This window comes from Rhinatrema bivittatum, chromosome 2 (assembly GCF_901001135.1).
Source record: "Rhinatrema bivittatum chromosome 2, aRhiBiv1.1, whole genome shotgun sequence".
Taxonomy (NCBI): domain Eukaryota; kingdom Metazoa; phylum Chordata; class Amphibia; order Gymnophiona; family Rhinatrematidae; genus Rhinatrema; species Rhinatrema bivittatum.
In genome coordinates, this window is record NC_042616.1 from 172,861,986 (window position 1) to 172,888,038 (window position 26,053).

At 41.8% G+C, this 26,053-nt stretch overlaps 1 protein-coding gene across 1 annotated transcript in view; it reads right to left on the reverse strand.

Annotated features, from left to right (window-relative positions):
- Positions 1–18,573, reverse strand: part of CALCR (calcitonin receptor) — a 493,707-nt gene extending 475,134 nt beyond the window's left edge. The window contains exons 1-2 of the mRNA XM_029587050.1: positions 18,424–18,573; positions 17,542–17,695 (exon numbers count right to left, since the gene is read on the reverse strand). Of these exons, the coding sequence (XP_029442910.1) occupies positions 17,542–17,695; positions 18,424–18,573 (304 nt within the window). The remainder of the gene's footprint in view (positions 1–17,541; positions 17,696–18,423) is intronic.
- Between the last annotated feature and the right edge of the window lie 7,480 nt (positions 18,574–26,053).

The window sequence follows — 26,053 nt, forward strand, 5'->3', positions numbered from 1 at the left end:
CTCCGTTCGTGGCATGCCGTGGTGTCCTCTGCTATTTTCGGTGTTGGAGGTGGGGAATTCTGCGCAAATTCTGCGCTCTGCAGTAGCACAGAATTCCCCCAGGAGTAGAAGATGTAGTACTGCAAATTGGCAAATTGAGTAGCAAATCACCTGGATCACATGGTGTACATCCTAGAATGCTAAAACAACTGAAAACTAAAATTGCAGATTTACTGTAAGCAATCTGTAAGATATCATTAAAATCAGCTATGATTCCTAAGGATTGGAGGGTGGCCAACCTATTGCTCGTTTTTTAAAAGGGTTCTGTGATGATGCAGGAAACTAGATGACAGTTGCGAGCCCTTGTGCTGTGGCGTGGTTGATGCAGTCTAATATGTAAACCTACTAGGCCCATGCCGACAGCTGGAAGACGTGCACTAGGCTGAGACTAAGCTGGACCTTCACCTATACCAGCCCCTTTTACACAGGTTGAGTCTTTGGGTTCCAGGGACTTAGGTGCATATTCCAAAGGACAGTCAGAAAGAGAGCACAGGGTTGGGCTGAGGTCAGGGCAGACAGCAATCAGACAGTTACTGGGTTCAGGCTGAGGTTCAGGGCAGGTGGTGAGCAAGGCATAGTCAGGGTCTGTAACAGAGGTCAGTGGCAGGCAGCAGGTGGCAGGCAAGCGAGAAATCTGGGTCAGTGGCAGGCGAAAGGTAAGAGGGTAATCTGGGTCTATATCAGAAGTCAGGACCAGGCAGACAAGAGGAAGAGCAGGACAAGACAAGGCAGGGGGCAAGAACAAGGCAAGGTTGGAACTGCGGCAAGGCAGGCTGGATGAGGCTGGGCAGGCTGGATGAGGCAAGGCTGAATCAGGATCATGACAGGAACTGGAACACAATAGGATCCTGGAGTAGCAACTTGCACTGCAAGGCTGCAGGGGACCTGTTGCTGAGGTGCTGGACAAGAGCGTAGCTGGGGCTTAAGAACCTAGCCACACAGAAGCCATCAAGGAGGCACCAACAGTACTTTCCTGCCGTGAGACCTAAACAGTCCGGGCAAGTGCATGCATGCGTGCATCTAGGGGGAGGCATGGCATGATGGCCTCAGCAGATGATGGTGGCCTCCAAGCCACATGAGGACTCCAGCAGTGTTCTGAGGCCTCAGCAGGGTACAGGGTGGGTGCGACCGGTTACAGAATTTCTTGCGGCTGGCTGTAACATTACACTAGAGACTATTGAGCTTGATATTAATGCCAGGAAAAAGGTTTGAAACTGCATGTAATCTGCTTTGAAGTGCTGAAAAAGTGTGAAAAGCAGAATATAAAAAATTTGAAATCTAAATATTAGAAAGAACAACATTACAGAATATACAGATAGTCATAGTTTAATGCAACAAACTCAAAATGGTTTAGCCATTTTAACCAATTTGTTATAATTTTTTTGAAGACATGAATAAACATTTAGATAAAGGTGAGCTAGTTGATATAGTGTAAATGGATTTTCAGAAAGCATTTGACAAAGTACCTGATGATAGACTCTTGAGGAAATTAATATGTCATGGGATAAGTGGCAATGATCTGTTGTGGATTGAGAACTGGTTAAAAGAAAACAGATAATAGGTCCACATGATCAATTTTCTAAATGGAGAAAGGAGAATATTGGAGTGCCCAAAGAATCTGTATTGGCACCACTGTTTTTAACATATTTATAAATGTCCTAGACATGAGAACAATGAGTTAGGTGATCAAATTTGCTGATGATACAAATTATTCTAAGTTGTTAAATCACAAGAGGATTTTGAGAAATTGCAAGAGGACCTTGCAAAACTGGAAGACTGGGCATGCACATGGCAGATGACATTTAATGTGGACAAGTAATGTTCTACTTTGGAAGTCAATACCCAGGAAAAATATCTAGGCATCAGCATGGATAATATATTGAAATCCTCTGTTCAGTGTGTGGCACTGGCCAAGAAAGCAAATAGAATGCTAGGAATTATTAAGAAAGGAATAAAGAATAAAATAGAGGATATCATAATGCCTCTGTATCACTCCACGATGCGAGTGATACAGAGGCATTGTGTGCTGTTCTGGTCTCCCCATATCAAAATAGATATAGCGGAATTAGAAAAGTTACAGAGAAGAGCGACCATAATGATAAAGGGAATGTAACTATTTTCCTATGAGAAAAGGTTAAAGAGGTTAGAGTTCTTCAGCTTGGTGATGAAACAGCTGAGGGGAGATATGAGAGAGGTCTGTAAATTAATGAGTGGAATGGAAAGGGTAAATCTGAATTGCTTGTGTTTACTCTTTCAAAAAGTACAAAAACTAGGGGACAAGAATTTAAGTTACTAGGTAATGCATTTAAGATAAATATGAGAAAATATTTTTTTACTCAGCTTATAATTAAACTCTGGAATTCATTGCTGGAGGATGTAATAAAAGATATTTGCTGGGTTTAAAAAAAGATTTGGACAAGTTACTAGAAGAAAAATCCATAAGCCATTATAAAGGTGCACTTGGAGAAATCCACTGTTTATCTTTGGGATAAGCAGCAGCATGGAATCTATTAACCTTTTGGATCCTGCCAGCCAGGTACTTGTGATATGGATTGGCTACTATTGGAAACCGGATACTGGGCTTGAAGGACCTTTGGTCTGACCTAGTATGGTAATTTTATGTTCATAAAGTAGAGAGCTTAAAAGGGTCCTTGTCCATTCTGCACAGCTACTACTAACAATGGGGCAGTGTGAAAAGCTTCTTTAAGCTGTTTTTTCAAATATTGTTGTCTGACAAAAAATGTTTTGAAAATTATTTTTGAGATTTCATATGCACAATTGATTTAAGATTTAGAACATTGTTTATCATAAGGAGGTTTTTTGATACTGATGATTATGCTTGAGATGATCATTTCAACAGCAGTCAAGCTATATTGATGAGAATCTCTTATAGAGAACACAGGCTCTCCAGATGACATCTGAAGTATTTTTCCTCCTTTAAAATATCTTTGAATCATATATAAAGTGGAATCTTGCCATGTAATACTTTAAAGATTAATCACACAAAATAAGCCCTTAAACACCAACGTATTCCAGAACCCTCACACGCTGATATAGAATGTTATTCAAAAGTAACTCGGTGGAGTTTAAAACAACAAAAACGTAAAAATTTAGTGTTTAAAATAAAGCAAATGGACCTTCTACATTTAGTATGAGTTTGTACGTTAGTCAAACTCATCAAGTTGTAGGTCCTACAAATAAATATAAAAGGCACTGCATATGTGGTTATTCTTTACTGTGTATTATTTGCGACCAGTGATACCCCCTTCCTTTGATGTGTGTTTACATACTTTAAAGATTAACATAAAGACTTTAAATTATACATATCAAGCTATGAAGAGCAAGTGTAAGGAATGCAAAATCAGGATAGTGTGCTCCCAACATGCAGAGATGATTATTAAGTGGAATATAAAATTAAATTTAAAACAGTTGTATGTAGAATCACTGCAAAACAACACCCATTACTGCTGGAAGGCCCGTACGAGTCGGGGGGCTCTGTCATCTACTTAAATCACAGCAGTAGCAAGATAGCTACAGCAAAGGGGAAAATCATTTCTCAAGTTATTATTATTTGACTAACTGATAATCAATACAGTATCAAAGTGGTGTATGAAAATTAAATAACAGGCATATAAAAATATATTTAAAAAATATAAAAAATACAAAAATAGCAAAAAAATAAAAATGATAAAACCAATAAATAAATTTCTTAAAGTTAAAAATATAAACAGCAAAAGCATGAGGAAATAGCTAAGTCTTCAAGTTGACCCCCTGGTCCTTTCTTCCAGTGAGGTGGAAGGCCATCAGAACCTATCCAGAATGTCAGTGTCAGCAAGACAACACGTAATATCTACGGTGATATTCTGCATAACTGTCCCAAAATAAGAGGGCAGGAAGCATCAAAGGTGGTGACATGGTGCATTGTGAAAAATGATTGCCCTTAATTATCAGCTCCATAGATATTTAAAACATGGGATTTGAACAACTGTTTACTTCTTAATGCCCAATTATAAAATTCCATTACAGGGCAAAATTTAGTAGGCAGGTGCGGCACAGCTGGACACGTTGGAGAGAAGTAGCATTCATTTTACCAATCATATCTGGCTCATTCACAATGCTACCCACACCTACTTCTCCCTGATTGCAAACTGGATAAAATAGTGTCAAGCAGCAGTTCTAGAGGGGGTGCACCATCTGGTCACAGGTGCATTGTCCTTTAGCTCATATTTTAACAATGATAAGGAAGGTAATAGAAGGCTGGCAACTAGGCTAAAAAAACATGTTTGTTGCAGGTTTGTTTTGGTTTTTTTACCTACAGTGGCAGGAACATGATCAGAACAGTGGACAATGGGAGCTATCAAGAGATCTGATAGTTTGCACACTTGCCGCACCTACCAAGAAGGGACTTATGGGACTCTATGTAAAGTAAGATGGCAGCATTTTTCTGCAGGGACTAATAGGTGCAGGAAGATAGAGAGCATTTTAACCAGTGTGTAAAGGGTGGGCAGTAGTTCCATGAGAAGTAAGAAACAGGAGTGGAGTGGAGCTCTACACCAGCTTATTCAGGATGTTGTAACCAGGTGGAATTCCACCTATCGATGCTGCAGAGGTTAGTGGAGCAACAGACACCTTGTCATGAGTTTTCTGTGGATGCTTAGATTGGTGTGGATTACCTTCTGGGTTGTCAGGATAATTTACACATGAAATAGGCAGTTCTAGTCCTGAAGTCCTTGAAGGATGCCATAGAAAATATGAGTTGAACAGCAGCCACCCTGGTGAGGTCAACACCATAGTCACTATCCTGAAGGAGGAATTACAGGATTTCCATCAGGATCAGGAATAGGGACTATCACCAGAAGTGGCCATCTTGCAGCTGCAACTTCAAAATTGGCTAAAACCCCTCATCCAGCTGGATACTCATATTTTAGCCATCCTGTGTGACCCACAGTTGAAAGAATCACCCTCCAGTTCAATAATCTGATATACTGAGAGGAAAAACTTATGTACGTATAGGAGTTCCAGAGGCAGAGGGGCAGTGGGAATGCAGTGGAGGAAAGAGTAGGATCCTCATGCAGTACTGTCATTAACAGCACCATCCTGTCAGCTACAATTTCCCCCTGACTCCCTAGCCCCTTCCTCCATTGATGCCACAAGGGAATAACATCAGAACCTCTATAGATCTCCTCTATGGATTTCCTATGGTTTTGCCCTGCTCAAGAGTAGTAAATTCCATCTTCATATGGTTCAATTAGTTCTGTGCCCTATAAACAGGTCTGAGGAACAATTTGTACATCAGGTCCTTTACGGACCTTCTACAGACTTCTCTTTGACTTTAGATCACAGTTTGAGATGATTTGACACCTCATATTGCTTTGGGGGCTTCATGCCATTGTTGTTGGTGCCAGTTTGCCTCTCCAAGTATTGCCATGTGATTTTCATGCCACTCTTTCTTCTGCTTTGCCCCTCTTATGGGGCCTTGAAGATTCTTGTAGGGAAGTGCAACTACTCGTATATCCTTGATCAAGGAACAGTACTATTACTATCTGGGAAAGTCATCCTCTTTGACTGGCAGCATAGGTAGGGGAGGGATGACCATGGTGCACTGAGGGAGGAAGGGGAAATCTGCCTATCCAGGCAGATCAGTGGAATCAACTTCAGTGATAGTAACATTGTAAATGATGGCAGATAAAGACCCAAGTGGTCCATCCAGTCTGCCCAGAACGTTGTTTAGATTAGTAACTGTTGCTTCTTGCAAGTTACCTCTGTGCAGATATGTTACAGCTAAAGTAGCACAAGTTACTAGTTTCCTCATTTCCATCCTTTACCCATTAGAGGTCCTCTGTGTTTATACCATGCTATTTTGAATTCTATTAACATTCCTGTCTTCACCACCTCTTCCAGGAAGGCATTCCATGTATCCTCCACCCTATCCATGAAGAAATATTTCTTGACATTGCTCCTGAGTCTAGCTCCTTGGAGTTTCATATCATGACCTGTATGTCTACAGTTTCTTTCCACCAGAAAAGGTTGATTCTTGTGCATCATTAATAGCTTTCAGGTATTTACAAATTTGTATCATATCCTCTGTCTCCTTCCTCCTCCAGGGTACAGTGCATATTTGGGTTCTCCAGTTTCATCTCAAGTCTTTCAGGGCAGAGCCCATACCATTTTGGTTGACTTTCTCTGCACCACATGCATCTTGTCTCTATCCTTTTTGAGATATTGTCTCCAGAACTGAACACAGTACTCCAGGTGAGGCCTCACCAAAGACATGTACAGGGGTATTATCATCTCCTTTGTCCCGCTGGTTATGACTTTCTCTGTGCAGTCCAGTATCTCTCTGACCCATGTTGCAGCCACATCACCCTCACATCACACTCATATGCCTTGGGGTCTTGATTCCAATATTGTTGATGCCATTTGCACTCTTTTGTTACCTTGAGGTCTTCATGCTACTTTACTTGGTGTCCTTTGCCTCTTTTTTGGTACCTTTGAGGTTCATACCCCTGTTTGTGCTCTTTGCCCTTGTCTTGGTGCCTTGGAGTTTTCATGCCATATTGGTGCTGTTTTTTCCCTTCTCTGCCTTGGGGAATTCCTGCCACTGGTTCTACTTTGCACCTCTCATGGTGCCTTGAAGTATTCATGTCTCTCAGTGGCAATTCCCCCTCCCCCCCCCAAAAAAAAAAAAGGTAAGAGATGGTCAGCAGCCTCCATCTCTCAAAAAGATTTCCAGTCAGTGAAACAATGTTCCGGATTCTAGCATGACCTAGCATGACCTAGGAGGGATGTGCAGAGGGACGCCATATGTTGCATTCGGGATTTGGATTCGTCGGGGAGCAGATACGTTGCATTCAGCCTTATGGCACCCCGATGCGTTAATACGGCAATTTCTATTCGTGTCCCAGCTAATATTAAAATTAACTACAACCCCCCACCCTCTGACCCCCCCAAGACTTACCAAAACTCCCTGGTGGTCCAGTGGGGGGTCCGGGAGCCATCCCCTGCACTCTCACACCCTAGGTGCCTGTTTCATCATGGCACCGATAGCCTTTGACCTGCTATGTCACAGGGGCTACCGGTGCCATTGGTCAGCCCCTGTCACATGGCCATCGGCACCATCTTGTGCTCCTACCATCCGTTGAGGATTGCCAATACGTAGGGCCCGAATGCACATCCCTATGACCTAGCATAAAATCATGATGGATGCCTCTGTTTAGGCATCATGATGCCTTGTGGGTGATCATACCACTGTTGATGCTGTTTGGCTCCTCTGTAGGTAGTTTGGGTTGTTCATGCTGCGGCTTTGTCCTTCTCTTGGTGCTTTGGCGTATTCATTCCACGGTTCCTGCTGTTTTGCCCCTCATTGCTCCTTGTGGTGTGCTCTCTACTATTTGTACTGCTTTGCTCCTTTTTTGGTTCCTTGAACTATTCATACTACTGTTTTCAGTGTCCTTTGCCTTTCTATTTGTGTTTTGGGGTGTTCATGACACTGTATGTTCTGCTTTGCCCCACTCACTGTGCTATGGGCTGTTCACGCCACTGTTGTTGCCACTTTCTCCTACTCTTGGTATCTTGGAATGCTGATGATGCTGCCTGCAAGTTCCAATAAACTTGAATAGAAAACCACAGTTTTAGAGTCTAGAAGAGGATGCATTGGTTCCATCATTGACTTTAATTAAAATGAATAAAATAAATACATTTGGGAACCAAAATGAATGAAATGAATATAAAATGGCAACCGAACAGAAATAATGAATCAAACAAAAAATGTTTTACGTGTACACCTCTACTTAAGGTATACCATATTTAGATAATTGCAAATTAACATTTACAGATTGTTCAAGTATCCTTTGTGGGGTTTTCTTTTCCAGATTAATTTGTATTATCCTGATACAAAAGAACACAGTGTAATGTCAAGTTGTTTGAATTCCTTTGGGGGTTTTTTTTGTCCTTACAGTTTTTTATTTGAAAGTTGTTTTCACTTACCCTGGTTATTGCCCATTTTTATTGATTTATTTATTTGTTTAAGATCTTTTATATACTGCTTATAATAACAGAGCCATTCGGTTTACAATTAAACATACATAATAAAATATAACAACCTCAATACCATAAAAAAAACAAAATATAAGTAAAAACACTAGAAATCAATATGTAAAACATTTCAGACTAAAAAAATTACAAAAAGGCTCTATGAAAAAAAAATGGACACTAAGCAGTGGCGTGCAGTGACATTCACAATAGAGGATTCAGTAAATTCATCCCATGGTACAATCATCTTCTCTACTCAACCACCCCCTGGCATAATCATCTTATTTCTCAACTCATCCCTACCTCCCCACCAGGATAATCACCTTCCCTTATCTCTACTGCCCACACCATGGCATAATCACCCTCCTTTCCCTCTCCTTATGCCCAGTTCCCTATCACTTCCCTTTCACTATCTCCCACCCTACTCCTTGGCTTAATCATTTTCCCTTCTCCCCTACCCCCTGGCATATTCAACTTTCCCTCTTCCCTCTCCCCTCCAACCCCCAGGGAAGGAAGTAAAAGAGAGAGAATGGAAATCTGTCAAGTAGGGGGAGCCATGTGAAATGCTGGGGTGTATTTATCTATGTGTTTATTTTGGGTGGGGGAAGCCAGAAATTAGATGTTATATTTACTGTGAATTTTGAATTTTTGGGACCATAGGAGTATGCAAGACATCTAAAACTCTTGAAAGGGGTACATTAGTAAAAAATGTTTGAGAACCACTGCCCTACTCCGTACACTCTGCTTCATCAAGACCCTCCTATTAGGAGATGCAGATTGGAAAACAGAACAAACTGGACTTTTCTATATACACACAGAAACAGGCTAGCAGAATACCTCAGCTCAAACCCACATGCAAAACATAGACCGACCCTCAACAAATAGAGAATGAGTGACCACAAATTAGAAAGAGAAACATGGATAATCTGCCTGAAATCCCCAAGAAGCCAGACTCTGCCTGTAATTCAGCATCAGAGAAATAAAAACAGAAATGCATTTCCTCCTTTAAACCATTTAGAAATATTCAGAGAGGCACATTTCTCAAAATAAAAGAGAAAATGAAATTATTCATACTTCCTATCCTCTATTAAAGAAACAGCAGCTATAGCTCATCCTCTGAGCCCCACCATGACCCTGCAGCTTTTCTCTCAGCCCTCCAGAATCCCCAGAACACTCATTTACTCTCATCCCCTTCCAGAGTCCCCAGAACTCTTACTCACTCTCAAGTCCCTCAGAGTCCCCAGAACTCTTACTCACTCTCAAGTCCCTCAGAGTCCCCAGAACTCTCACTCACTTTCAATCACCCCAGTCCTCAGAACTCTCTCTCTCAGTGCCCTGAATCCCCCAGAACTCTCACTCACTCTCCCACCCCTTCCCCAAGTCCTCAAAACTCTCACTGGCTCTCAGCTCCCCAAGTCCCCAGCAATCTCACTCTCAAATCTCCTCCCACCTTAAATCTCTCCCCAGCAATTTCATTCTGAACATCCCTCCTCCCTTCCCCAAGTCCCCAGCAGTAAATAGTCTGACCTTCTGCTCAAGTCTCTTCAAGAGACCAGTGCTCCATAGAGGCCTGGGAGATCCTTATGCTGGCCCCATTCTTGCTGTGGTGCTGGATCTTCTTTTTTTCCTCAGCCTTATGCTCATACGGGCTACATGACAGAGACAGCATGGCCTGAAGGGAAACCCTGCCTTCTGCCCTGCACAATGCAATCAGATAGAAGTACAGTCCCGCCTTCTGCCTGTGTTGTACTACTATGCTGACATCACTAATGATGGGCCTGGAAATGCTGTGCCTATTGGCTCCACCTCATGCTGCTTCCTGCTGCTTGGCTCTTTGCCATTGGCCCCTGAATGCTTTGTCAGCTTCTATTGGCCCCGCAGCTCCACCTGGTAAAAGGAACAGGGGGCTGAAGCTGAGGCTGTGGTGATGACACTGCTAAAAAAAATAAATGTAAGATAAAAAAGTCAATTAAGGCCGGGGATTCAGTGAATCCCTTGAAGGCTCTGACTGCATGGCACTGGCCATAAGGGGTAGATTTTCAAAGGTGCGTGCAGGCATGCAGGTGCGCGCTACCCGGCGCACACACATGTACACCCGATTTTATAACATGCACACACAGGCGCACGCATGTTATAAAATCAGGGGTCAGCGCGCACAAGGGGGGTGCACAATTGTGCACCTTGCGCATGCCGAGCCTCTCTGCCTTCCCCCGATCCCCCTAACGTAAGCTTCCCACCCTTTCCCCTAACCTTTCCCCCCCAGCCCTTCTCTACCCCCCCCCCCCAAATTCTTATCATACCTTTTGCGCAAGTTATAAAATTGGGGGTCAGTGCATGCAAGGGGGTGCACAATAGTGCCAAGCTGCCGAGCCGCGCTTCCTTCCCCCGTTCCCTACCCCCCACCCCACCTTCCCCGCCCTTTCCCCCCTACCTTTTACTTTTTTTTTTTTTTGTTTCAAAACTTACTTCAGCCCTGGGGTTTATAAAATCATGAGTGGGGTGCTGCCGGCCTACTGCTGGCGTGCGATCCCCCGCACAGCGGCAAATGGCCATTGTGCCAAGAGCCTCTGACCCTGCCCCCGCCCCTCCCCCTTCCCGCCCCTTTAGTAAAGCCCCGGGACTTACTCATGTCCCGGAGCTTTACACTCGTGGCCGGGCCTTTTGAAAATAGGCCTGGCGCACGTAAGCCAGGTTATGCGCATAAATCCTCTGGATTTACGCGTGTAACCCTTTGAAAATCCGTCCCTAAGTGTTTTATGAAAGAGCTTATAGTCTTCAATTTCCCGCAGCTCTAATGGCAAGGCATTCCAAAGTGTAGGCCCTGCAACCACAAATGCTCTGAGGTGAGTGGATTGGAGATGATCTCCTTAAAAGATGGAACCATAGGCAGATATTTATCTGCAGAACATAGACAATGACAAGGTGCATATCTGACAAGCCTATCTGCCATGTTAGAAGGACCCTCTCCTTGTAAAATTTTAAAATCTAGAATGAGAATCTTATAATTAATTCACCGTGCCATTAGTAAACTTTTTTTCTGTTTGTTTTAAGCATTCTGTCACCAGGAGACATCGTTTACTTTCCCCCAATTGTAACATTAACGAAAAAGAGGAACCTCATAACTTATGTCCATCTAGTTTTGAGGATTGCACTAGATATTTCTGACCAGCATTGGTAGAGTTAACAAATGGAGGACACCTATAAGCAATATAAGAAGATAATATGAGAACTCCCATCCTGGGGTAAGAGCAAGATCCATTGAGCCCAGCATCCAGTCTCTGATAGTGGCCAAACCATGACACAGATACCATAAAGTGTATCAAATTACTATTTCTTAACTCTCAGAGATAGCAATAGCTTTATTTACTCTAACTGGCTATTGGCCAAGTGTTATACACTTGTCCAAATTACTATTATGCTGGTCACCTTGATCACTTCCTCTGGCAACAGATTCCACAGCTTGATATTGCGCTGAGTGAAAAAGTACTTTCTATGATTTGTTTTCAATCTTCTGGTTATTAGTTTCATGGAGTGTCCTCTTGCTTTCTTATTATTTGAAAGGGTAAAAAACTGTTCTTTATTTACTCATTCCACCCCACTCGTGATTTTATAAACTTGTATTAAGTCCCCTTTCAGCTGTCTCTTTTCCAAGTTGAAGAACCCTAGCCTTAGTATGCCTTTCATCTTAGGAGAGACGTTCTATCCCTTTTATCATTTTTGTCATCTCCTTTGCACCTTTTTGAGTTCCCCTTGAGGTAAGGCATTTAAAATTGCATACAATGTTCCAGGTACTGTAGCATCATGGCTCGATACAGAAGCAATATGATATTTTTTGTTTTATTCTCCATTCTTTTTCAGATTATTCCTAATATTCCTTTTGATTTTTTACCATTGCCACGTATGTTTCAGCGTACTGTTCCCAAGACTCCAAGGTCCTTTTCCTGGGTAGCCATTCCCAATACAAAACCCAGCATTGTGTACCTGTAGTTGAGATTATTTTTCCCTATATGAATCATATTGCACTTTTCTACATTAAATTTAATCTGCCATCCAGATGTGAAGTCTCCTAGTCTCTAAAGTTCCTTCTTCAGTTTCTCGCAATCCATTGCCATTTTAAGAAATTTGAAAACTTTTATGTCATCTGCAAATTTTATCACCTCCCACATCACTTCATTTTCCAGATCATTTATTAATGTGTTAAACGGCACAGATCTTAGAACCAATCCCTGTGCTACTACACTAACAACTCTTCTCCATTCTGAAAACTGACCAATTAGTCCTACCCTTATTTTTGGCATTTTAACTAGTTACCAATCCACAATAGAACACTGCCTCCTACCCCATGACTTTGCAATTTCCTGAGGAAACTCTCATGATGGACTTTGTCAAATGCCTTCTGAAAATCCAAATACACTATTTATTTATTTATTTAAAAAATGTATATACCTCTAAAGGCAAAGTTCATGGTGGTTTACAATAAAAAAATTCATAATAAAAACAAACATGATAAAAATATAAATCATACATACAAAGTTACTTTGTATGTATGATATATATAAGCTGGCTCACCATTGTCTACATGTTTCCTTTCACCTTCCAAAATCTTTTAAAGATTGTTAAATTCTAAAAGATTCCTCTTGCTAAAACCATGATGATTCTTCCTCGTTATTCCATATCTTTACATATGGTCAGTGATTTTGTTTTTAAGAATGGCTTCTACCATTTTGTTCAGCACTGACATCGGACTCACCAGTCTATAATTTTCTAGATCACCCATGAAGCCCTTTTAAAAGTTGCCCTCACATTGGTCACATTCCAAACATAAGGAACCATGGTTATTTTAAATGATAAGCTATGGATTACTATTAACAGGTTAACAATTTAATATTTTAGCTTTTTTAGAACTCTGTGGTGGATTCCATCTGGTCCTGGAGATTTGTGACTCATTAGTTTGACAATTTGATCTTTTACATCCTCTATTGTTACAGATATTTGCTATAGTTACTCAGAATCTTAACCATTAAAGAATGTTTCAGGTGTAGGTATGTTTCCAACATCCCCCTCCATAAAGACTGAGGCAAAGAATTAATTTAATTTTTCTGCAAATTCATTGTCCTCTCTGAGCATCCCTTTTGCTCCTCAGTCATCTTATAGCCCAATTGACTTCCTCATAGGCTTTTTGCTATGAAAGTACTTGGAAAAATGTATTATTATTAGTTTTTGCCTCACTGGCAAGCTTGTTCTCAAAGTTTCTCTTGGTCACTAGTTCTGTTTAACACTTAACTTGCCAGTGCTTATGCTCTTGCCTATTTTCATCATTTGGGTCTGCTTTCCTTTTTGTGAATAATGCCCTTTTAGCTTTAACTGCCTCCTTTACCTCATCATTAAACCATGCTGGCAGATACTTGGTCTTCTTTCAACCATTTTTAATGCATAGAATTCATTTTTTCTAGGCTTCCAAAATGGTATTTTTAAACAATGTCCATGCCTCATTTATTTATTTTAAAATTATTATACCGCATCATAAGTAAAACTATCAGAATAGTTTACAATAAAAATATCCATAAAAGTATAAAAATTAACAAAGAAAAAACAATCAGCTTCTTCACTGCTAAACTCTTGTAAGTTTTTAACTCTTGCAATTACTCCTTTTTGTTTTTCTATAATTTTCTTCATTCTTTCATAGTCTCCCTTTTTAAAATTATATGCTACTATAGTAAATGTACAAATTGTCTTCCCTCATGTGAATATGTTAAATCTGATTGCATTATGATTGCTATTGCATAGTGGCTTCACCATAGTAACCTCTCACACCAGATCATGCATTTCACTGAGGAGTAGATCAAAAGTAGCTGCCCCTCTCATCAGTTCTAGGATCAGCTGCTTCATGAAGCAGTCATTTATGGCATCTAGAAGCTAAGAATTTTCCCTGGACCCCAAAGAATCATTGCTAAAATGTTGTGGGCCCAATATTAAAAAATAAAAGTTTATTTAAGTTAACAGGGTAAGACTTATCTGGTTAACTTAAATGGGATTTTTTCAGCCGCATGGCTATGCTACTGGGTATTCATGTATAAGTCTCTGCTTAGCCAGCTAATTTTAATCTGGCAAGTCTAATTTATCTGATTAACTTAAACAGCCAAATTGTTGGCATTTTTCCAGTTAAGTTAACCGGATAAGTAGTGCCACCCCAATCTTCCCATTCCCTGCCCATTGACTATCTGGTTATCTACTTAGCCAGATAAATGAATTATCCAGCTAAGTGGAAACTGCTGAACATATCTGGATATTCAGTTGCTCCCACTTCACCAGATAAGTCCTAATTATCTGGCTAAGTAGCTTTTCAATATTGGTCTCTGTGAGTCTAAATCAGTTGTGCAACAATAACAGTCATATTCTGAGGGCTTTACTAGGTTCTTTCTGTTGCATTGGAGGTGGACCCTTGGGCTGAGGTGGGGTTGACGCAACCTGTAGGCAAGGACCTATGGGTCCCCACCATCAGCAGGTGGAGTGGGCTGAAGCTAGAGGCCGCTGGAGCTTCACCTATACCAGCCCTCATTCTCCTTGGGTTGAGCCTTTGGGTGCCGGGACCAGCAGGACTTAGGTGAGCATCGAGGTTAGCTGGAGAAGAGTAATAGTTCAGCCCAGAGACAGTAGTCTGTAGGTGGCTTAGTTCTATCTTGGACAGGATTCAGTACGGATGCTCAGGTGCCAAAGGAACAATGGGGAACTGAAGACACCCAAACAAAGGGAGGCCTAAGCCTTGAAAGTCCATGTCCAGAGGATAGGCGAGGAAATATGTCACTGAAAGGCTAGTTTCAGAGCTGATGGTGAATGGAAATTGTAGCAAGCAACGTAGAACCCTGAACACAGGAAAGTCTATAGCATAGTCGTGCAAAGCAAGGATCAGGGCGCGGAGAAAGCAGGCGTAGTCAATCCAGGCAGTAGTCAAAGTATGGAGAAGGCAAGTGTAGTCAATCAAGGCAATGGTCAGGGCACGGAGAAGGCAGGCGTAGCAGAGGTCCGAGGCTGGAGAGAAACTGAAGAGTAGGCAGGCGTAGCGAAGGTCCGGGATTGGGGAGAAGCTGAAGAGTAGTTAGGTGTAGCGGTGGTCAAATCCAATCCAACACATAGACGAACAGGGACTAGGAGAACAGAAATCGGGAACCAGGAAGACAGGAACACAACGATGAGACGATCCAGGAATAGTAACCAGTACTCGGAATATGAGGAGACCTGTTGCAAAGGCAATGCTATGGAGTGAGGCCTGAGCTTTTATACACTGAGGAGTCTGACATCAGCATCCGGGTCCGCAGCCAGGTTCCCGTCGCGGGCCCTTTAAAAGAATCAGTGATGCACATGCTTAGGAAGGGGTGTGGTGCTGATGGCGGTGTCTCTCCGTGGACCATGCAGAGAGGCCCGACGAACAGGGACATCTTGGCTAGCAACACTGGGTAGCGAGGCAAGACCCGAGGCACCAGAGGGAACCCAAGGTCAGATCTGGTGACCCACCGCCGCCAGCGAGGAGGAGCCAGCAGCTGGAGTCCGTCTGGAAAGGCGAGAGGGCTGAACCGTGGGGCTGCCACGGGCAGCACGCGTAACACTTTCTTTTAAACGCAGAAGTTCAGAAATTGACAAAGAAGAGATCCAAATGTTTGATCTTCTGATGAGAAATCTGATGCCTTATCCATTAGGCCACAGGGCAAACATGGTAAAACATGATTAACTTTAGGCTGTATAAAAGATTTTTTCTAATATTTTCAAACATCTGAGCCCCTACATTCAAACAGCAGATAGCTAGATAAATAGGACTTATCCGGCTATCTAGCAGCTGCTGAATATCCGCTCACATTCAGCAGTTGCTAGATTGCTGGATGTCACTTATCCTGCTATTAGGCGGACAACTTTATGGGTGGGCAGTGGGTGGATTGGGGCTGCACTACATAGCTGGATAACTTATCCTGCCATGATTTGAATATCGACCCCCCCTGGCATGGCCTGAAAGTAAAAACATGAGTAGGGATCACATCATCTAATTTGATATCAAAAAGCAGGCTATGATGAATAGCTATTCAGGAAGGTCAGACTAATTAAAAAAAAAAAAGATTCAAAGTTAAGCAAGGGCTATGAAGTAAGTCAAATAGCGTACTCTGGGGTTCAGACTGCATTATTAGGTCAATTACAATAGGCATTACCCTCATTATGTCTTTTTAGACTTATAAAGTCACTCCTCTAGAGTTGGTCCCCTATTGAAAAGGATAAGCATGTTTAAACTGTGATATCAGTAAGCAGTAAGGACTAGAAGCCAAAAATGGCTGCCTTTACTTCAATTGCAAGCCTATCTCATTTGCATATTTTCTCTCCAATACCTATTCATCTGCCTAGATTAGGCTATTGAGTTAGGTGCCTACTGCTGAAAATCAGTGATAAGCATGTAACTTTGTTTTCTCACTCTAAGACTGCACCTGTAGCAAAACATTTTAGGATCCTAAATTTAGAGGCCTACTAAAGCTGAATTCAGACCTAGTAAATTTTCTGAATGCCCAATTTAGGAACTTAGGGCCTCATTTTCTAAAGTATTGCAGGCCTGCGATACTTTAGGTAATGAGGGGCGGGGGGCCGAAATGGGGGGCAGTCCTGCACTAGCCGGTGGCGATCGCACCACCGCGGTGCGATCGCTGCCGGTTTCGCACCCAATAGCGCCACCATAGAAGGTGTAGCTATTGGGCGCGAACTCGGACGCGAAAAGGGCCTTACCTTTTCGTTGTCCGCAGCGTCTTCTCAGAGTCGGCCCCGGTGATGCCCCGACTCCTCCTCTTCCGGGGCCGACTCCGCCCCCATTTTGGTATCGCACGTGATAAGGGACTTTTCGCGTGCGAAACGTCCCTTATCGCGTGCGATCCCTATGGAAAATGAGGTCCTTAATTCCCAAAGTTAAGCTTCTAACCCTTTGAAAATGAACTGAAGATGATTTTGCCATGCTTGATAGATTGACTATTTACAGTTTATATGCTAAAATATAACCTTGGTGGGATAACTACATATGAATATTGTTACAAAGCTAAGGCAATAGTACTCTAATATAAGCAGTCAAAAAGGAATAGTAAAACACCTTAAAATGGTGGAGTAGTTTTATTACAGGCAAACCTCTTGAAAAAAGGATGCTTCTATATTTGTGAAGAGGCCTCAATTATCTCAATGACATTCGTTCAAGAAATGTCAATCTTCATTAAACTAAATAGTTATCAAATGCTGCTGTTTAATATTCATATGTCAATCAAATAAAAGAAAAGAAATAGAATGACAATTGTGTGACTGACAAATTGTTAAACCTAATAAGACATAATTGATTTTATTGCTAAGCAGAAAGCTAATGCCAACAAAAAAGGAGAAACACATCATACAAGTAAAGATCACATCATAAAATATAGTTTTACATATTTATAATGTTCATGTAAAATGTATACTTGCCTGTGGTTTTGTATGGTGCATCTCTGTTCATTTTCTCATAGCATTTAAACTGTGAATCTATTATCTTCTGTCTTACTAAGGCTGGCTCATTGGTTACAGGCTCTAATGTAGGATCAGGATAATTTACAGTAGAAGTAAGACTTGGAGCCATTCTCTGCACAGAAAGGAACAGCTGTTAATGAAAAGTAATAAACACAAGTATAAAACCTAAGCATGCACTTTGGAACATCATATTTTGCTACCTCAGTGAAACTGTTTTTCATGGGCCATTTTTATTTTACAAGGAAAAATGTTCTTTACATATAGTCCATTGATAAATTAAAGGTATTTTTCAACCAATACCTTTCATTTGACTAATTGTTATAAAGGCTAATCTAATAATCTATTTGTTTTTACATAATTATAGAACTTCTTTCTGTCTTTTAAGTTCACCTTATCCATAGTCTATATTTTCTCCCTACCTCAATTTTTAATTATTTTTTTTTGGAGGCTCAGCAATTTCCTTCTCTTTGGGGTTTAACTGGAACCAGGCTGGCAGCTGGTGGCATATAGGGATGTGCATTCAATTTTTTTTATTTCTATTTTAGTGTGAACTCACTTTTTAGTGTGTACTAAATCAAATTGGTGCATACTAATATGATTTATTGCACACTAAAACAAAGTGAACAAAAACAAAACTGAATAATAAAAATAAAATAAATATTTTCCAGCTGCAAATCCCTAGTGCCATTATTTGCAAGTACCTGTATATTTTCTCTCCCATTCATATCCCTTCCCTGCAATAATGATCTTCAGCCAGAGCCATTTATTACTAATGCTCCTTCTAGAACCTTGTAATCAATCATAAGCCCTGCATCTGGCCACAAGTTCTTGCTATTGTACAGTCTGGGACTCATTTTTCCCTAGGGGCTGTGGATGCTGATTCCATAGCATCTCCAGCCCATGCCAGTGCAGGGAGATTAAAACCTTGGCTAGAAACTGAACCCCAGTCTTCACCATGGTAGTGTAACTGCACTGCCACTGAGCTACCATGGTTGTCTTTTTTTAATTGTTTTAATAGAAATATGTTTCTGACATTTCTCCAGGTGGAAATGTTGCAAAATCTGGTGCATTTGAAAAACACTTTCTAGTTTTCAATAACATTTACAGATTTATTTCTGTATGTAGTACATAGACAAAATCTATGTTTGAATGTTCCTGCCAGTGAGAGACAATTCTGAATCACTTTCATTAAATTTCTCAAAAAAAATGTGTCTGTTTTAACTCCCTAAATCCCATGCACTTAACCGGTCTTGCATTATTTATTTGCTTAATACATTTTGAATATTTAAAGCAAATCACAACATGACAAAACACCTTAGTTATTTATTCAATAACATTTCTGCCAAGACAAAGTATAATTGAAAGCTGAGTTAATGAGGATGGAATTGCTTAGCTGTGTGGATTTGCGATTACTAAACAAATAAATAAATAGAATAAATTGGAAGAAAGTGATAGTATGTTTCAGAAATCTGGATGAATAATATTTTTCTTTAGGCAGAGTGCTTACTGACAGCTTACTGGATAATGTTTTGCTTACTGATTTTGATAATGGCACAGAGGACACTGCATTAGATCAAAGCTAAGTAAGCATACAGTATATAAACACAGCGCTCTCCTGCAATACAGCCTTCATTTTCCTTTCTCTGAAATTAGTTTGAAAATATATTAAATTAAATTTTTAAACTTACTGCCTTATCCAAAAACAGGTACATTTTAAAAGGAGCGCATGTGTGCTCATAAACGCGCATATTGGGCCCAAGAGCAAAAATACACTTAATTTTATATTGTGTGTGCAAGTATACACCCTCCCACACATATGAGAGAGTGTGAGAGAGACAATCTGACGCTCTATATATCTCCCACTGTAAGTGGGGCACGTTCAACTCAGGGTGGGTCTTTTTTTAGGGGGGGGCAGTATACCCTAAGCAGACCTATATAACACCGCCCCCCCAAAACCCATCCTGAGTTGAAACTGCCCCCTTACAGTAGGAGATATATAGATTGGCAGGTTTCTTTGTTTCTCTCTCTCTCCCTCTCCCTCCCCGGTGTTCAGGATCCCTCTGGCCCAAAATCTCCAGACTTGTGCCTCATCAGGACCAGTAGTAAATTTACGCAGGCAAAACGGCGCATGTTGCCGTGTTCAGCCTTGCAAAATTCGGGGGTTACACGCGCAAGTCTTGGCCCCACCCTGGAATGCCCATGTCCTGCCCCTTTTCTGCCTCCTTATTCTTGACATGCGCACTGGTATGTAAGCATGCACTTCCTGGCTTCTTAAAATTTGCGTTGCTCGTGTGCAGCCCACATGCGGATGTATGGGGTTGTTTTAGCGCGGGCAACACTTTTAAAATCGACCTGTAAGGCTTTCACCCATTCTGTGTCTATGGGGAAAATACCTTCATGAATCTGGCCCATATTTATTCATCTGCATTTGAAATTCCTCTTATCATACAAGTTAAGTGAGGAATGGACTGTAGAAACCATTTTATTCCTCAACAATATTAATTCAGAATTTAAAACATAAATACTGTACAAAGAAAAGGATCCATAATTTTCCTGTTCCACAAAAGATGACTGGTTTATGTGATTTTGTAGGGAAAATTTAGACCAACATTTTCTGAGTCTATCTTAAAGGAGATCATTCTCTCTGAACCAAAGAAAATGGAAGATGGGCAGGAAAGCATCATGGACATTCTTCTGTCTGTACTGAGACTGAGCATTGCAGGCCTTGCAGAAGGAATGCAAAGGTTGTAAAATTTTAGATGTATTTTAAAGACCTGAAATCAACTTTCACAAAGACTTGGTTTATCTTCAAGACTATAATGATTTTCACAGTAGTGAACTGACTGTCGCTTAAACAAAAGTCCTAATAACCGATTACAGTTACACTTTAGAGATGAACCCATCATTTTGATTTGTTTTATCTCTCAGTTTTATGATGACTGTTCAGTACATCATGATATTATTCTCATCAAAAATGCATTTAATATTTTGACTTGAGACACATGAATGCACAACACTATCATATATGCTTAATTAATTTCAATTAAATTCAGTGATGTGTGGTTATATTTAATTATATATTCTTAGTTTATACTTAGAATTTTGAGTACATTAGTATGTGTAAATACCTAGATACTTCCTAAAATAAGAGATTGTGTCTATCTATTGTTACAATAATTTACTCTACTTCATATTTAGTGTTGACAATATTTCACCTCATATATTATATATAGGGTTGCCAACTGGTTCCAGATTTTCAGGACAGTTTGATCTTGTCCTGGTTTTTAGGGGTGGCATTCATTTTCAACGTATTGATAATCCGCAAGATATAGGGCCATATTTGTTGTATTTGTGGGGAAGCGAAACGTATCGCGATTCCCTCAAATAAATGTTTAGAATAACATGTGCGTGCCTGCACACGCATATTATAAAATTGGGCGTACATGTGCTTTCCTAATAGGAGGTGTTTTAGGACTTGATATAACATTTGCCTTTTCATAGATAAGGTTATTCCTATTTGAGTGCTTGCAGTTAGAACTGCTGTGGTATGGGAATTTTACTACATTGTTGTCATTCAATTTACTCAAGGCTGTCCAAGGGCCAAACCCAGACCTTACATGCATTACAATAGGCCTAGTACCATATGGGTTCCAGGTGTCTTTTTTTGCAGGGTTTACTGGGTGGAACCAGAGCAGTGCATGTTTTTCTGCACAACAAACTGGTGCCAGCTACATGGCCCAGCCTGCACCAATTCTGTGTGCTGGTAGGTGGGGAAGGAGCACCTGAGGATCATTCCTGCACAATCTAGAAATTTTGGACCTGTGGATGGGGTAAAATAGGTTTGGGGGAGAGTATCAGTTTTGATAGTTTGGATTGCCTGAGAGGATAGGGCTTTTTTTCGGCAATGAAAGTGCTCCTGGGCAAAGTGCAAGACTGACAGTTTCTTTTTTTTTTTTAATTTCTTTTTTATTGAATTTTAATCATATTTATAAAGCATACAAAGTTGCAGAATAAAAATAAACATTTCTTGAAAAACTTTTCTCACATAAAACATAATATTCTAAGAACATTGACCCATGCATTAAAGGAAACATAGAGGAGGACAAGATGATCATGGACCAGTTATTTAAGGAAAAACAATCATTACTAATAAACAAGTGCAGTGTAGTTAACCCCGCTTAACTAAGGCCTAGATTCACTATTCTTGCTTCCCCCCCCCCCCCAAGCGCTAACGGGGGGCAGGAGCGAAGCGGGGGCGGGCCTGCGAAAGCCGGCAGCGATCGCACCTCTGGGGTGCGATCGCTGCCGGCTTTCGCACCCAATAGCGCCATCATAAAAGGTGGTGCTATTGGACGTGCTATTGGCAGCGAAAAGGGTTCTTACCTTTTCGCAGCCAGCGATCTTTCTGCCGCGTCCACCCTGACGATGCCCCGACTCCTCCTCTTCCGACTCCGCCCCAAGCTAGCTATCGCATGCGGGAGGAGCACAACACTAGTCTTCCCTTATGCTGCAGCTGAAGGTCTTTCTGCCTTGCTGCCATACCCCTTCTGTTATTCCTTGGGCCATCCAGTGCTCCTACCATGTGACAGGGGCCGGCCAATGGCACGGATACCCTGTCACATGGTAAGGGCAAAGGGGCATCGGCGACATTTTTTTTTTTAGAACAGCTGATGCCGCGAAATCTCTCCCTGAGGCCCCCCTGGATCTCTCCTCTCCCTGAGGCCCCCCGAGGCCCCCCTGGACCAGCAGGTAATTTTAAAAGGTTTTGGGGGGGTCGGGAGGGTGGGGGGTCGATTTAACGGGTCGGGTGTTTTTTTTTTTTTTTTTTAGCAGCGCAGGCCTCCCTAGTGATGTGAATTGGAATCGGAAACGATTCCAATTCACATATCTTAACGATCAGATTCCCCCACCCCCCACCCGAATCTGATCGTTAAGACGATCTGGCACACGATTCACATCTCTAGTCTACAGTGGTCCTTTAGCTACCTGTGCTCATGCAGTATATACAGAGTATGAAGAAATTGTTAAGGTACAAGTTTAAGATTAAAGATTTATTTCAGTCCCATGGATTTCAGATGTCTCAGAACATACATGCTATGTAACACAAACAAATGAGTTACAATAGCTAGCTATCCAAATAAGACTCTTACACATCCCTCACTTTCAGCCAGCAGACCCATCACCATGCTGATAATTATAGGCATTGAAAATCACTTCAATGAACAAACAAAAGAATATCTCTCTTACATCCAACCAGTCAGAGGACTTCAGGCAGCTCCCAGCAGAAATTAATAACTCTCTTCTTGCTGATATACGATACCGGCTTTCTCAACCTCCTCTATGTGCTGAACGTGCAATGGACTAGAATAGTGATGAGATACAACATATTGAAGAGCACTAGTATAGCAGCTGGAGGTTCAAGCGATGTGGGATTTTCCCCAGTTAGTTCACATTCATATGGATTTCACCTCACAAAGGGATGGGAGGGAACCAGGAAAGACATGGGTGGTTTACAATTTGCCATGGATCCCTTTAGGGATACAGGACACATAGAAATAAGTAGGAGTTACAGACTTCCTATATTAATGCCCATGAGCAGATGGAGAGAACAAACAAGTCCCCTAGGCTTAATATTACAGACCTCTTATGCTATTGTATTGTATTCTTAGTTCCCTGAACTACTTTATGCTGGGGCAATAGTAGCTGCATGAACAAGTCCACTCCAGGTATTGCCCACATAGCAAGCCTTAGGAGAACGCAGGATCTGGATAGCAAGGTCTCAGAGAGGATCATCCCAAGCATGCATCTGTGATAATTAATCAATCCACTCCTCCACACTCTAAGCAAGTCAGGTGTTCATGTTATCCACAATGTTATCCACAGCCTCCCCTTGATTGCTTAATGATGTTCAGGCATATTAACGTGGATCTCATTAACACTTGGCCCTAGGTGTGTCCTGATGAGTGGGTGGGGAATCACTAATAGAAACCATCTGCCTAATTGACGCATGTAGTTTTAAGCATTTTAATTATACATGCACTAATCCTCGAGAGTACACATGATATGCGTACAAATCAGCTTGTGCGCACATGTTCCGCATGGACTTTAATTATATACGCGCATAACGTTTGTTCGCACACATCAACCCCCACCTATGCACGTAATTTATGTGTGTACTCATGCAAATTACCCAGACTACAAAAGTAGATCTTGGCCATTCTTCCTAGTTGCACCATGACTCAGGAACATGAGGAAATAAGCAGGGAGACAAACTTCCTTCCAGGTGAGGTGGACATGCTGGTAGAGCATGTCATGTGGATCCAGAATCTGCTGTACAGCCCCCAGTCCAAGAGAGTGGGAGTCTACAGGAAAGAGAAGGTCTGGAAGAGTATCCAGCATGCCATTAACAGCACATACCACCACAACCGCAGCATTGGTGAGCTAATGCACAAGTGGCAGGACCTGAGGAACTGGTGAAGCAGAAGCAGGCCAGCATGGTTGCTGAGGGACCAGGCAGCCACATTACCTTCACCCCATCAGAGCTGCTGGTGCTCAGCACGCTATCTGAAGCAACTGTGGGAGGAGTTGGCTGCCTAGACACCATGAAACCTCAATGGCAGCAAGGTGAGCACTGTATATAACATAGTAAAATGTGTCTACCCAATACTGTATTTTTATGGATTATACCTTGTTCTCATAAGCATTGTCATTCTTAGGTGATACACTAGTGCACTCAGCACTGATGTAAGCTTAAGCACTAAAAAGCCTCCTTGGTTTGTATATAGGATACAGACATTAAAGCTGTCTAGTGATCTCTATCATGCACTTTTATCTCTGATACACTAAATGTTTGTTACAATTAATGACCCTATAAATATTTTTCTCACCTATGGTATAGATAAAGCTTAATGATTACATGTCTACCTATCAGTATGCAGACAGTGTAACCCAAAAAGCAGTTTGTAGTCATCTCCTCATATACCACACAGGACAGGTCTATGGGACAGCTCTGGCAACATTCCAGGACTGGCTGTTCCCCACATACAGCTAAAAAGACAGCCTTTACTATTTCATTTCTGTTGCTTCCTATGCTGGTGCTCAGAGGTATTTATTTAGTAGGGGTGTGCATTCGGATTGACCGCATTAGTGAAACGCAACTCTTTTTTTTTTTTTACTTAAAAAATTGATTCGACATAAACGATCGGATTTCCCACATATCGAACATAGATATGTTCGATATGTGGGAAATTGCGATTGTTGAGCCAAAATAAAAATATAAACCCCCTCACCCTCCTTAATCCCCCCCCCCCCGACTTACCACAACTCCCTGGTGATGGAGCGGAGTGAGGACGCCATTTCTGCAATCCTTGGCGAGAAGCATGTGACGTCGGCGGCACGTTGAGTGACGCCGGCGTCACGTGATTCCCGGCTCGTTCGCGCCGGACGGCTCGTTCGGCCCAAAAAGAACTTTTGGCCAGCTTGGGGGGTCAGGAGGCCCCCCCAAGCTGGCCAAAAGTTCTTTTTGGGCCGAACGAGCCGTCCGGCGCGAACGAGCCGGGAATCACGTGGCGCCGCGTCACTCAGACGCGGCGTCACGTGATTCCCGGCAAGTTCGCGCCGGACGGCTCGTTCGGCCCAAAAAGAACTTTTGGCCAGCTTGGGGGGGCCTCCTGACCCCCCCAAGCTGGCCAAAAGTTCTTTTTGGGCCGAACGAGCCGTCCGGCGCGAACGAGCCGGGAATCACGTGACGCCGCGTCACTCGACGTGCCACCGACGTCACATGCTTCTCGCCAAGGATTGCAGAAATGACGTCCTCACTCCTCGCTCGATCACCAGGGAGTTGTGGTAAGTCTGGGGGGGGGATTAAGGAGGGTGAGGGGGTTTAAATTTTTTTTTTGCACATATGTACATATACCCAACTCATTGGATTTTTTTTATGTCCATATTGGCCGCAAGTGGGACCCCCTTTCGGACATAAAAAATATGAACATAAAATTTTGCTCTGCACATCCCTATTATTTAGCATGATAAAGCTTTATGTGCTATTTGTGGGGTGTCAGAAATAATACAGTTGCAGTTTTATCAACACAGGAAAGCAAAGTACATGTTAAAATTTTGTTGCATAGGCTGTATCCTAAAGGGCAGAAAACATGTTCTTTGTTGGGGCTATCTCTTCTGTCACTTTCCACATCTAAGTTCACCAGGGGGTAGTAAATTTATGTGGGTTGAAAGAGAACCTTCTATGCCAAGGGCAGAGGTGTCATCTAGTGTATGTGTGAGATACCATAGCTCTATGGGAAAAGTACCCTTACAAAGGAGGCTGGATTCACTGGATGGGTTTTTAAAACAAAAGACAGTATCTACAATTAGTGTGCAAGTACATCCAGGGCACCAGATTTCATCAAGTCAGACTGTTAAGGTTTTCTGTTTCTAGAGATGTGTACCTCAAGGCAGGGTCTGGGAACATGCT